This window comes from Spinacia oleracea, chromosome 5, assembly GCF_020520425.1.
Source record: "Spinacia oleracea cultivar Varoflay chromosome 5, BTI_SOV_V1, whole genome shotgun sequence".
In the NCBI taxonomy this organism is placed as follows: domain Eukaryota; kingdom Viridiplantae; phylum Streptophyta; class Magnoliopsida; order Caryophyllales; family Amaranthaceae; genus Spinacia; species Spinacia oleracea.
The window spans coordinates 6,093,213-6,108,038 of record NC_079491.1 but is presented as its reverse complement, the minus strand read 5'-3'; the positions used below and the strand labels follow the sequence as shown (position 1 = coordinate 6,108,038).

Below are 14,826 nucleotides of genomic sequence, written 5' to 3'. Positions count from 1 at the left end.
CAAGAGCTTCTGTCTAGTTTACGGCTAACAAGTGATACATAAAAAAAGCAAGTAGGCCTTCCTTTTGGGTGTGGAATTGCTTGAAAACCAAACAAGCCGTCGTATTTTAAGAGTGAGATATTGCAATAGGCAAAATTCAAAGACTCATATGTTTCCTAATTAAAGAAAACGACATTGGATTGCTGAAGTTAAACATTTTATTTTATCTGTTTATTTTTTTACTAGCTTTCCCACAAGAATTGACCACTAAATGAGAAATCAGATTGCAAGAGAACTCGGAAAAATCCTTACCCAGATTTCAAAACTTCCTTCATAACCTGGACTCCTGGAGAGACCTGTACTCATAACTTGGATGCACCAAATCAAGTACTACACAGAGTGTATGCCTTTCCCAGTTCCAGCCATCCCATCCATGTCGCCTTGCCTCTTGAGCTAGAATAAACCACTCATGACCTGAAAATGATAATTCATGAGCTAAATAAGAATATTAATGAAGATTAACAAACAAATGACAGACCTAATCGATGTTATTAACTTTTCATGAGAAAAATGTCATTGTAAGAAGAGAAATGGACCCCCAAAAGCATCAGTGTCATGAAATCTGAAATCTTTCAGAAAGCTTGCAGTGGCACTGACCATTTGTTAAAATGCACGAATTCTGGAATCAGTTTTTTCAAACATTAGGAAATCAAGAAGAATTTTTCACAAATTTTATTATTCTCCACAAATTTGTACAGTATGTTTTCTGTTGAAGTAACCATTTGAGAGTTCATAGTTCACAGCCTGGCAACAGAAGCTTTGGACAGCCAAAAAAAACTGGACTGTGGCAGTGTGGCTGTGGCTACAAATGGGGGAAATCATGAGTCGGCTCATGATAGAGCTTTTCCATTCCTTGTTTTTTATTTGAGAGATGAATACAATGGTTGCACTCTTTCTTCCGATATGTGCTCAGCTGCTATTACAAAGCCTTTTTCAAGGCTGTTCCTTTGTGCATGTTCTGTAATCTGGCCCACTGTTACCTGGTTCGCTAGTATGAGATTGGGTACGGGTTTGCAATTCCCTACCTAATTTGCTATATTAGACCAAAATTATACCATTTTGATGTTGTAACACGCTTTTTCGGTTCGCAGTTCGTGGGCTGATTAGAGGATTAGGTAACACTGATATGGACTTCTGGATTTAGTGCTCTCTGATTAAGGTTAGTGGGAACCCTAATCTTCAGCACATCATTATTGAAATATTTGAAACTGCTAACATGTCTAACATGAAACTTAAGCACACACTAATTACACGTAAACAAGTAAACCTATTTCCCCAATTTTCAAAGTGGACAGACATGCTAATTAATCGAACCAAAAACCAGCACCAAACATTTGATTACCATGAATACAAATATGAACTAAATTTAAATTTAATTCCTTTGAAATGGGAGTAACTGCAACACACCAAGGAAGGCCTCCACTGCTGTATACGTATGCAAGGAAAAGAAGAGCGCCAACAGCAGCAGAGGATAGCACACCACAAGTTAGTGGGTAGCTACAACAGTCCTAGAATTGTGTGGCGGCTTGTGACAAAGGCAGGCCAGCTGACAGAGAACATTTATGAGTAGTACTTTGAGTTTGTAAATAAAGGGGGAGGGATTAGGCGTAGAGGGCATGTCTGAAGTCTAGAGTGGAAAACTTAGGAGAGAGAAAGCACTCTCGAATTGTTCTCATATTTTGTATTAACATCTTCAAGCTTTGAGTTTTATTTATCCATTAACCAACCTTCCGGTAATTGTGTGATTAATTATGTAAAATTTTATTTGAATGGTAACGGGTCTTCGGATTATGACACTCATGGAAGACAAGCCCATGTCCTATTGGCTTGAGAGTGTAGCATTTTACCCACTATGACCCATATGGCAGTCTTTCTACTCAAAGTGTCAGCTACCTTATTAGCTTTTCCTTCGTGGTACAAGATTTCCAAATCGTAGTCTTTTATCGACTCAAGCCATCTCCTTTGCCTTATATTCAGCTCCTTTTGAGTGAATATCTATTTCAAGCTTTTATGATCCGTGAAAACCTTACATGATACACCGTACAAGTAGTGTCGCCAAATCTTGAGAGCGAACACTATTGCACCTAACTCCAGGTCATGTGTTGGATAATTTTGCTCGTATTGCTTAAATAGTTAAGTTGTCTTGATGCGTACGCTACAACCTTCCCACGTTGCATGAATACACAACCTAAGTCATGCTTCGAAGCATCACTGTAAACTTCAAAGCCTTCCGTTCCCGAATGAAGTGTCAAAATTGGTGCTGAGGTGAGTCTTTGTTTTAACTCTTGGAAGGACTGCTCACACTTTTTATCCCATTGAAATCGAGTGGTTTTCTTCATCAAGTTTGTCAAAGGTTGAGCTACTCTAGAAAAATCTCGCACGAATCTTCTATAATATCCAGCAAGACCTAAGAACCTCCTTATTTCAGTCACATTCGTAGGTCGCGGCCAATCTGACACCGCTCGAATCTTGGATGGATCTACGGCAACTCCCTCCTTTGAGATCACATGCCCCAAAAATGCTACATTTTCAAGCCAAAATTCACATTTCGAAATTTTAGCATACATCTTCTTCTCACGAAGGATCTCCAATACTCTTCGTAAGTGACCTTCGTGTCCCTCCTTCACCAAGATAGAATCAATGAATACAACAACAAAACTGTCCAAATACGACTAGAAAGTTATGTTCATAAGGTCCATGAAAGTTGTTGGCGCATTAGTGAGTCCAAATGGCATAATTGTGAACTCATAATGGCCCATCTCGTGCGAAACACTGTGTTTTATCTTCTTCTACGATCCTCAATTGATGACACCCTGACCTTAAGTCAATCTTCGAAAAGATTCCCGCATCCTTGAGCTGATCAAACAAGTCTTATATTCTAGGTAATGGGTATTTGTTCTTTATCGTGACGTTGTTTAATTCCCGGTAATCTATGCATAACCTTAAAGTACCATCTTTCTTCCTCACAAAAAGTACAGGTGCTCCCATAGTGAGACACTCGGCCTTATGTAACCTTTTTCTAATAACTCTTCCAAATGTACTTTAAGTTCCTTCATCTATACGGGTGTCATTCGATAAGGTGCTTTGGAGATTGCTCAAGTTTCCAGGCACTAAGTCTATTATAAAGTTCATCTCCCTACTGGTGGGATTCCCGGGATTTCATCTAGGAACACATCTAGAAATTCTCTCACTACTGGAATAGCTTAATTGTCTCCTCCCCCATACTCACATCATTCACGTGACATAGGTAGATAGGGTAACCTTTTCTAATGTAAGATTGAAAGGTTATGGAAGACACAATGCTAAGTCCTGGTTTGGAAACGACTCCTTGGTAAGAGATCTTATTCCCCTTTGGTCCTCTAAGAGAAACTTTGGTTGTGACACTCAATCCTAGCTTTGCACTTGCTAAGCCAATCCATCCCCAGGATTACATGATTACATCAAAGTCAGTGAGGTTAAACTGGATAAGGTTTAGGTTTCCAAGTAACTCAGTTCCTGCTATGTTAATAGGACTATATAGGGGTGGACTATATTGAAGGTATGACAACCTCTCTTGAAGGTATGACTATATTGGCTAGGCAAGAGGATGAGGGTCTTAACTCAAATTTATTAACAAAAGAAGTGGCTACGAAGGAGTGGGATGCTCCCGAGTCGAAAAGTAAATAGGCAGATTAAGAGTTAACGAGAAAAGTACCCGTCACAACATTGGCATTGCCATTGGCTTCATTCTGGTTCATAACATAGATTCTTCCATTACTGACTGTCCCATTGCCATTGTTTTGCCCGTTATTATTTCTTCCAGTATTTCCATTGTTGTTTTGGCCATTGTTGCTTCCTTGGGCATTGCCTCCTTGGCTTTGAGCATTGTTGTTGTTAGGGCGATTGTTGTAGTTCGCATTTCGATAGCCTCCTCCGTTGTATCCATTGTTTCAGTTGTTGTTTTGCCCATTTTGACGATTCTCATTTTGCTTCTTTGGGCAGTCACGCGCCTTAAGGCTCTCTACACTCATAACAAGTAAGTGGGCCACCTTGACAATTAACCCCAGGGTGACTTTTGTCACATTTTCTACAAGCACGAGGCCCTTTCTGGGTTGTTTTCCTTGGCCTTGCTAATTATTGCGGTTATTATTATTGTTGTAACGATCATTATTCTTATAGCCTCTGCCACTACCATTTCCATTTCCTCCATATCGAGGTTTCTTGTCATAAACTTGGTTTTGTAAGTTATTGTACAATTCCTTCCGCTTATTTTACCCCAAAGACCTCTTCTTCACATCTCAAGATCCTCTTCATATTGGAGGCCCTCGCGTAAGGCCGTAAGCTTCTGCAAAAGTAGTGGATGTGCCTCTTCCTAATCTCTTTTGGATCCTAAATGCTAACCCATCTTCGAACCTTTGAGCCTTAGACCTCTCATCTGGGACAACGTTAAGGCAGAGCTTAGCTAAGTCATTGAATTAGCGTTAGGGCAGAGCTTAGCTAAGTCATTGAATTTTTCAGCATATTCTAACACAGTCATAAAACCTCCTTGGTTAAGCCTACTAAACTCATTAAACTTTTACCTCCTAATATGTTCGGGGAAGAATCGAGCTCTAATAGCAGTCTTAAAGGCTTTCCGGTTAAAGTTTTCCTGCTCTCGAATTGTAGGTCCTTCGTACTCCCACCATGTGTCAGCGTTCTCACGCAAGTAAAAGGTGGCTTGGTCCACCTTTTGAAGTTCAAGTGTACCAGCAACAGTGAAAATCTTATCAAATTCCCTAACCCAGTTTTGAACTATCGTGGGATCTTCTTTTCCCACAAATAGTGGAGGTTTCAATGCAACAAGTTTCTTAGCCATAACAGCTTGCGGGTCGTCACCAACATTGTTGTTAGCTAGCTGGTTTGGGAGGACTAATCCAAGGCTTTGGGCTAGTTGTTCGAGTGCCCTCAATCTTGCAGCAACTTGTTCTGGTGTTTCAGCCATTTGTTCGTTTCTTCTATGTGACCTTGTATACACGTTATAACTTTGCATGCGCGTCCTGCATGATCTTAAACAATGGTGTTACCACCATAACATGTCCGGAACGCCATTACAGCGTTGCAATTATACTATACAACTTCACCCATTTAAAAGCGTTATTCACTTTAGTGTTCACCATATATCACGCAGTCAATCCAAGCAACCCTCCATAATCGGGATTAGTCATAATGGATTATATAAATATAAGACATAATTCTCAAAATAGTTAGTTCTTCTATTTCTCAAAACATTTCAAATCATGACAAACATTTAAAATAAAGAACTTAACAACTATTTGGCTTCATGGCCTTATTTGTTTAACTACTAACATGACATGCTAACAATTATTCTTCATCTCCCCCAATGGCATAATGAGGGTTGGGATACTTTGAACTTCTTCTTCATCATATTCAGAATCTTCCTCTGTTGAGCGGTGAACACCATTATATTCATTTTACTCTTATACCGCATCAATCATTATCTTCTCAAGGTACTCAAGGGTAAGGAACCATTTCCCTTGATACTTGTATCTATTGTTGTTTGGTTTCAAGTTTAGCATGACATCCCTATATTTCCTTTTTATGTTTCTCAATGGTCCTCTCTCAGGTAAAGTGTATTATAGGACATTGGCTTGTCTTGCATGAATGTCATAATCCGAAGACCCGTATAATTCGTTAAGATGGTAACTCTCAGTAGCTATCCTTAGGTGATTAATATAAGTAGGAATGTCCTCTCCGTATCTCATACGGATTCTATAAGGAGAATTGGATGTAGAAAGTGTGATATTTTTGGCAACGAGTCTCCTTGGGGTATCAATCATTCTTTTCCTTCTTATTAGATGGCTCGAATGATTGATTCCCCATGGAGACGCGTAGCCAAAAAGATCACTTTCTACATCCAATTCTCCTTATAGAATCCGTATGAGATACGGAGAGGACATTCCTACTTACATTAATCGCCTAAGGATAGCTATTGGGAGTTACCATCTTAACGAATTATACGGGTCTTCGGATTATGACATTCATGCAAGACAAGCCCATGTCATATAGTACACCTTACCTAAGAGAGGACCATTGGGAAACACGAAAAGGAAATATAGTGATGTCATGCTAAACTTGAAACCAAACAACAATAAATACGAGTATCGAGGGAAATTGTTCCTTACCCTTGAATACCTTGAGAAGATAATGATTGATGCGGTACAAGAGTACAATGGATATAATGGCGTTCACCGGTATAGCTCAACAGAGGAAGATTTTGAATCTGGTGAAGAAGAAGAAGAAGTTCAGAGTATCCCAACCCCACCCAACTCTCATTATGCCATTGGGGGAGATGAAGAATAATTGTTAGCATGTCATGTTAGTTGTTAAACAAAATAAGGCCATGAAGCCAAATAGTTGTTAAGTTCTTTATTTAAATGTTTGTCATGATTTGAAATGTTTTGAGAAATAGAAGAACTAACTATTTTGAGAATTATGTCTTATATTTATATAATCCATTATGACAAATCGCGATTATGGAGGGTTGTTTGAATTGACTGCGTGATATATTGTGAACACTTAAGTGAATAACGCTTTTAAATGGGTGAAGTTGTATAGTATAATTGCAACGTTGTAATGGCGTTCTGGACATGTTATGGTGGTAACACCATTGTTTAACATCATGCAGGACACGCATGCAAAATTATAACGTGTATACAAGGTCACATAGAAGAAACGAACAAATGGCTGAAACCACAACCAGCCAATGCAGGATTCGTATTCTCTCAGAACTCCGACCAGCCAATGCAGGGTTGTGTCGTCACATGAGCAGTGGCACCACCTCGGTGGCGGAAGTTTATAGAAATGGCATCCCATTATCGGACATTCCAGAGAGACTCTTGATGGATCAGTTCATGCCTGAGGGAAGATATAAGGGTGGAAGTCCGTCTTCTTAAACCGTTGAATCTGGATCAAGCAATAGGTTTAGCAGTGAGGGTAGAGGAGCGCTTCCGGGTAAACGGGTCGGGTATTACCGTTACCAACAAAGTCGGACCATATTCCATCTACAATCATGGATCCACTGCTCGTGGGTTTTCACAAGGGTTTCGGGGAAATAATGAAAAAGCAACCCAAGTTGGGGGGCCAACCCAACAACTCAACTTCTAAAGTCTGATCTAATAATCAGACTCCTAATACATTAGCTTTCGTCAATTCCAAGGCCAAACCTCCATCAGCACCGCAATTTTCAGGCGAAGGTAAGCGGTTTACTGAAAAAGGAACAGCTGGTGAAGAAAGAAAAAAGGGCTCTTTTTTCGATGTGATGGGACGTGGAGTATAGGACACCGTTGTCCCACAAAAAAGTTGATTGTGTTATCGGTGGAAGAATAGGAAGAGACGCCCAACGAAGAAGAGTCGTTGACGGACGAGGAAGTACCCACCGAGGTGTCACAAACCCGAAAACTAAGAAAATAAAAGGGGAGATCAAGGGCAGCAGGTGGTAATCATGGTAGACCCGGAGCGATCCATAACTTCATATCCTGTAAAACGGTGGAGCAGGCGAGCAGGTGAAGATTCCTACAACCAAAACCGGTGGTTTCGGGGTGTCGTTGAAGGGGCAGCGAGGCATGTAAGGGTGTAATATTGGAGATGGAGGGAGGAGTTATGATTCAGGAAGACTTTTTGCCCCTTCAATTGGGTAACTCAGATGTGACTTTGGGGATACAATGGTTGGAAAAGTTGGGCTCAATGACGACCAACCGGAAAACTCAACTCATGAAGTTCAACATTGACACGCAGATAGTCGAATTGCGAGGAGACCCCGCACTGAACCGCTCTAAGATCTCCTTGAAAGCAATGTTGAGGACATCAGGGAGGAAGGAAAAGCGTTGTTGATCGAATTGAATCAAATGGAACAGGGAGCAACTAGCCAAGAGAAAACGAGCAAAGGGCAGGAGGATAGTGTAGAGCTAATAGACTCAGTGTTACAGAAATTCAAGGGGGTGTTTGAGATGCCGAACGGAATGCTACCGGAAAGGGGTCATGAACATGTTATAAGGCTAAAGGAGGGGAGAAATGTTGTTGGGGTTAGACCATATTACTACCCCCAATTTCAAAGAGATGAAATAGAGAAGTTCATCCGGGAATTGTTGGCAAAGGTATAATTAAGCCCTCCACCAGCCCCTTCTCGAGTCTGATGCTCTTAATAAAGAAGAAGGATGGTTCGTGGCGATTCTACGTTGATTATCGTGCTCTCAACCGCGAGACCATCCTTGATAAGTACTCTATCCCAATCATTAATGAGTTGCTCGATGAGTTGTATGGAGCGACTGTTTTTTTCCAAACTGGACCTCAAGGCCGGTTATCATCAGATACGGGTCAGAATGGAGGACACTCATAAAAACGCCTTCCGAACACATGAAGAATACTACGAGTTCTTAGTGATGTCGTTTGGGTTAACCAATACCCCGGCTACTTTCCAATCTCGGATGAATGAGGTCCTTGAACGTTACTTGCGTAAATTTGTGCTTGTATTCTTGATGACATTTTGGCGTATAACACGCAGAAACAGGGAAACGCACGCACGGCACTTAGAGATGGACTTAAGGAAGATGGAAGAACACCAACTCTATGCTAACTTCAAAAAGTGCGAAATTTTTAAAGAAAAAGGTGGCTTATTAAGGCCACGTAATCTCACCCCAGGGAGTGTCAGTTGGCATGGATAAGGGCCAAGCAATGCTAGAGTGGCAGCCCCCTAAAAACTTACGCGAGCTTCGTGGATTAGTGGGTTTAACCGGGTATTACAGGAAGTTTGTCTTGAATTATGCACAAATTGCTCATCCCCTAACTTCCCAACTCAGAAAAGACGCCTTTAGGAGGTCAGAGGAAGCTAATGTAGCGTTCGAATGTTTGAAACAGGTTATGGTGTCGACCCCACTCCTCGCAATGCCTGATTTTGGGAAGGTTTTCATAATGGAAACAGATGCTTCGGATTATGGGCTCGAAGTCGTTCTTTTGCAGGACAACGGACCACTTGCTTTTTACAACAGTATTGGGTCTTCAAGCACAGACTAAGTCAGTTTACGAAGAGTTAATGGCCATTTGCTTTGCCATTCTCAAATGGAAGCTTTATCTTTTGGGGAGGCATTTCGTGGTGAGGACGCACCAGCAAAGTCTTCGTCACATAACTCAACAAGCAGAGATGGGGCCTAGATTACCAAAAGGTGGGTAAGTAAACTCATGGGGTTCGATTTTGAAATTCACTACAAGCGGGGCACATCCAAGTATCCAACCGGGTGGCACACGCCTTGTCCAGAAAACAAGTGGGGGGAAGTGGAGCTAGGAGCAAAGGTGTCCTCCTTCGGGGGGCACAACCAGAAGAGGAAGTGCGCAAGGATGGGCTACTTAATGAGATCAAAAACAGCGTGTTGGAAGGGGTGGTTAAGCCATGATTTTCAGTAGTGGAAGGGAAGCTGCTATTTAAGGGGAGAATGGTCATACCAAAGACATCAATCTTCATTCCCATTTTGCTACGAGAATATTATAAGTCATCTATTGATGGGCATTCGGGGGGATGTTAAGACTTATTTGAGGCTCGAAGGTGAGTGGTTTTGGGGGGATGTGAAGAGATGTGGTTGAGTATGTGCGAAGTTGTGATGTGTGTCAACGAAACAAAAACAGCCTCCTAGAGTCCAGCGGGTCTGTTACATCCCCTACCCATTCCACTGCGGTTTGGGAAGACATCTCCATGGACTTTGTAGAAGGCTTGCCCAAGTCCAAAGGGGTGGACACTATCTTAGTGGTAGTTGATCGTCTCTCTAAATACAGTCATTTTCTGAGTTTGAAACACCATTTCACGGCAGTTTCGGTGGCAGATGTGTTCATCAAAGTAGTGAGGTTGCACGAGTTTCCCACAACTATTGTATCCGATCAAGACAGAGTTTTCATAAGCATTTTCCGGAGGGAACTATTTAGACTCCAAGGCACTGAGTTGAAGAGGAGCATTGCGTATCACCCTCAAACTGACGGGCAAAGTGAAATGGTGAATAAGGGACTGTTGCTTTGTAGCGGGGCAACCAAAGTCGTGGGCTAAGTGGTTACCATGGGTTGGGCACTCCTACAACACTTCGCCACACTTGTCCACTAAGATGACCCTATTGAAGATTGTTTATGGCAGAGAATCGTCACACTTGATCAAGGTGGGACAAGGGTAAACCCCAGTGGATTGCTTGGAGGAAAAATTGTAAGAACGGGATGTTGTGTTGGATGAGCTAAATTTAAATTTGATGAAAGCACAACAACGTATGAAGTCACACGAAGACCAAAAGAGGAGCGAAGTGTCGTTTAATGTGGGAGAAGGGGTGTACCTTAAGCTACAGCCATACCGCCAGCAATTGCTTGCAAGAAGACCTTTCAAAAAGTTATTTGCTAGATTTTATGGACCTTTTAAGGTAGTGCAACGCGTTGGGGAAGTTGCATACAAGTTGGACCTTCCCACATCTTGCAAGTTGCATCCTATTTTTCACATCTCTCTGCTTAAAAGGGAAGTTAGGCACGATCTTCCTGTGGCCATGATCCCAGGACAGCTTAACAGCTTACCCCAGAGCTGGAGTTCGATGCCACGTGGGAGGATGCCACCTTGCTGAATGAACGTTCTCCAACATTCCACCTTGAGGACAAGGTGAAACTTTGGGGTGGGGGGAGTAATGCACACACCAAGGAAAGCCTGCATTGTCGTATACATATGCAAGGAAAAGAAGAGCTCTAACACAGCAGCAGAGTGCGGCACACCACAAGTTAGTGGGTAGCTACAACATTCCAAGAATTGTGTGGCGGCTTGTGACAGAGGCAGGCCAGCTAGCGAGAACATTTATGAGTAGTACTTTGAGATTGTAAATAAAAGGGGGGGGGGGGATTGGGCGTAGTCACATAGTGGAAAACTTAGGAGAGAGAGAGAGAGAGCACTCTCGAATTGTTCTCATATTTTGTATTAACACCTTCAAGCTTTGAGCTTTATTTATCCATTAACCAACCTTCCAATAATTGTGTGATTATCTGTGTATTCTGTGATTCTTGTTGTTGTGTGTGAGTTGATCTTAAAGAAAAGTGATTAGGTGACTCCACATAGAGGCTTCTAGGTCAAACTGCACCCATTTATCTTCCATTTGCTTCCTAGTAATCATTTTTGAAGTGGAATCTGAACCTCCATCCACAAATCCTAACCAAAAAATGATCTTCAGAACATTAATCATCGCAAAGTAAATCCTCCATCTTGTATTCTTATGGTGCAACAAACAACACCAAACCAGACCCCTTCATATCATAAAAATAATCAACACACTGGACCTGTTTTGGATTGGAAACAGAGTTTGTGCAGAAGCATACTCCAAAAGAAGCCACTCTAGTCATGCACAGGGGTAAAGGTGAAAAATGCAATCTGCTTTCCCCAAGTCCGCAACTCATATGTTAGGAAATAAACCGAACTTACTTAAACCAACGTGTGATCGAGTTGGAGTTTGGGGTCAAAGTTGTATTATGGACATGCCAAAGCAAGAGAGTACGGACTGCAGAGATTTGGGCAAAATAGCTGGAATTATTTAGTGGGCAACTCATGTTTGAAGTCACAATGGACTCTTTGTTACACGTGGGAGTTGATCATGGAATTGCATATTCTAGTTAGGCGTGTAATGATCTCTACTTAATTTATTTTCTTGTTATTACTTTGTCTCCTAATTATTAAGGAAATTACGTATTTATGGTATGTATTACAAACAATAGGATTATAGGGTTGGTGGGCAAGTAATGTAATTCTAGTTTAAGAGGGTTTCTAGTTTAGCCTATAAAAATGGGTTTAGGACTTTAGGCCTAGCTAGAAAAGAGAAAGAAAACAATTGGTGAAAGGAATCACCAAAGAAAAGGGTTATTGTGTTGTTTTGAAGGAACATAATAATATAATACTTCCTCTGTCCCTTAATAATCGTCCCACTTTCATTACAAAGTTGTCCCTTAATACTCGTCCCGTTCTATAAATAGCATACTTTTACTAATATTATATCATTTCTCTCACTTACCTACGGACCTACAAATATTTCTACTTACAAAAAAAAACATTAATAAATTAAACTCTCCCTCACACTCACCCCTTTATTTGACATATTTCCACTAACTCTATTAAACAAATATCCCACTGTCAACTACTCCCTCCGTCCCTTAATACTCGCCCCGCTTTCTTTATAAAGTCGTCCCTCAATGCTCGCTTTGTTTCTATAAATGGCATACTTTTACTAATATTATATCATTTCTCTCACTTAATCAAGTACCCACTTATATTCTTATTTTCTATTGAACATTAAAAAATTCAACCCCTCACTCATCCCTTATAAAAGTTAGGCACATTTCCCACTAACTATAAAACAAAAAATTCATAACACAAGGACCGACAAACACAAAAATTAATAGTTATCTTCTCAGAAAAACAACATGTACCTGATGAACATCATATAATGGGTGACATGAACCAGCTTCGCCTTCAGTTGCTAAATTGCTAAGAGCTCTTTCCTCCAATCCAACTAAGCCCTGGTAGCTTCTTTTGTCCGTTATCGATCATACCATCCCTCAACTTTTCCACATCATCCCACCTTTCATTGTTTGCGTAGATTCTTGAAAGCGAAATTGAGTGAGAACCTTCTTGTACTTGATTCTCAAATATATGCTGCAGGATGGTTTCTGCAAGTGCAGAATTCCCATGCATTTCACAACATGCTAGTAGTGCTCCCCAAATGCCAGCGTCAACTGGTTCAGACAAGTTCAAGACAAATTCATACGCCTCCTTCAACTTTCCAGGCATTCCTAATATCTTAACCATGTGAACATAATGCTCATTTCTAGGTTTGATTCCAAATTCATCCTTCATTCTGTTGAAAAATTCCTCTCCTTCTCGGGCAAGACCAGCTTGACAGCAACCATAAAGAAGAGCAGAAAATGTGGACTCATCCGGTGTAAATCCTTTCTCCATAGCCTCATCAAACAGTCTGAAAGCCTGATCAGCAATTCCATGTGAACCAAGACCCAAAATAGCAGAATTATATACAACAATGTTCTTTCTTGGAAGGACATTCAAAACCCGAATGGCCAAGTCCATAAAACCACACTTTGAATACATATCTATGAGAGCTGAGGCAACCCTGATATCAATCTCCAATCCATGTCGAAGAACATAACCATGAACCTCACAGCCAGGCCCTACATTACCCAATCGAACAGAAGCAACCAGAATGGTTGAAAGCAATACAGGATCAGCCTTCATACCTTCCATATTCCTATCTCTGAAGAACAAAAATGCTCTATCCATATCCCCTGCATTTGCAATCCCTGTAATCAATGCAGACCAAGTGACTATATCCGGTTTTGACAAGGTGTAGAAGACTCCCTGTGCCGAATCCAAGCACTCACATCTCGAATACATGCTGACCAGTGAACTGCCAACATAATCATTCGAAAGAAAACCACTCTTGATGCAAAACCCATGAATTCCCTGGCCTATATGCAACAACCCTGGCTGAGTGAATGATGAAATCAAAGCAACCATCGTATACCCATCTGGCTGAATCCCTGTAATCCTCATGGCATTGAACAACTTCAACCCTTCACCCCAAATACCACAATACCCATAACCATATATCAATGAATTCCAGGTAGCCAAATCCGGATCAATGACACCATAAAAAGCTTTACTAGCATCATCAACAAACCCGAGTTTTGAATAAGCAGTTACAAGTGCACTACCACAAATTGAATCCATTTGCAACCCAGAAACAACCAACCCCCCGTGAACAAGTCTAACACCCTCAACATTATTGTTCTCATAGCAAGCGCGTAAAATGCAAGCAAATGTAAAATTATCAGGACATAATTCTGACCTAAGAAGCTTCTTAAAAAGATGAAATGCATTCTTAAAGTCATGAACTTGCGCATAAGCTCTAATAATAGAGTTCCAAAGGTAAATGCTTCTGTGAGGACTTTCTTCGAACAGTTGGTGTGCAGAGGTAAGATCACCATTAAGCGCGTAATATCTACTGATTTTGGTGGCAAAAAATGGGTCAAGAGAAAGATGGGTTTTGGCAATCATGGCATGTAATTGCTTGGTGTTGAAGAGATTTTGATGGGGTATTGAGAGCTTTGACAGTAGAATTCGAAGTGGAATAGACATTGAATTGAATTTGAAGGATCATACGTTCATACTCTAACATACAAATAAACAATGCAAATGGAGAAAAGATGGGATTATATATACTCATTATAACGAAAATATTTGGGGCAATTGAAATTTTGGTGTCATGATATATGAATTAGGCCTGTTGTAAATTTTTAATTATGAGAGAATCGGTAGTTTTGTAGGAGAAGATAATTTCAGAAGATCAGAAGACTTGATTTTGTGAGACTAGTTGCCTAGTTGGGACTTCGGGGGCTTGGGGCTTGGGACCCGCCTCGATTGTTTAGGTTCAACTAGAGCGGTCAATTCTCAACCCTAACTGTTGAAACTTGTTGGATATGTTCGACCTTTGAGAACCTGTATCTCGTTAATAACCTGGGAGCTGAAATATGAAACCTGATCTGGTACGAGTATATTTAACCCCAACCCGAACCAACTTGGAAATATTAACTTGATTAAGATCTGAAATCCGATAACAAACGTTCCATAACAATCCGACCGGTTTCAACCAAACGGAATGGATACGAAACGCGTTAATGACCCGATCCGTTTCATTTTGAACTATTTCAACCCCCGTTTGTTCTGAACCGTTTACAACTCAA

The 14,826-nt window shown here is 40.9% G+C and overlaps 1 protein-coding gene across 5 annotated transcripts in view; it reads right to left on the bottom strand.

Annotated features, from left to right (window-relative positions):
* Positions 1 to 14,475, bottom strand: part of LOC110776319 (putative pentatricopeptide repeat-containing protein At1g64310) — a 38,206-nt gene extending 23,731 nt beyond the window's left edge. For all 5 annotated transcript variants that reach the window (XM_056830131.1, XM_056830130.1, XM_056830128.1 and 2 more), the window contains exons 1-2: positions 12,499 to 14,475; positions 292 to 453 (exon numbers count right to left, since the gene is read on the bottom strand). In XM_056830131.1, coding sequence (XP_056686109.1) covers positions 12,557 to 14,221 — 1,665 coding nt within the window. In that variant the 5' untranslated portion in view covers positions 14,222 to 14,475 and the 3' untranslated portion in view covers positions 292 to 453; positions 12,499 to 12,556. The remainder of the gene's footprint in view (positions 1 to 291; positions 454 to 12,498) is intronic.
* Between the last annotated feature and the right edge of the window lie 351 nt (positions 14,476 to 14,826).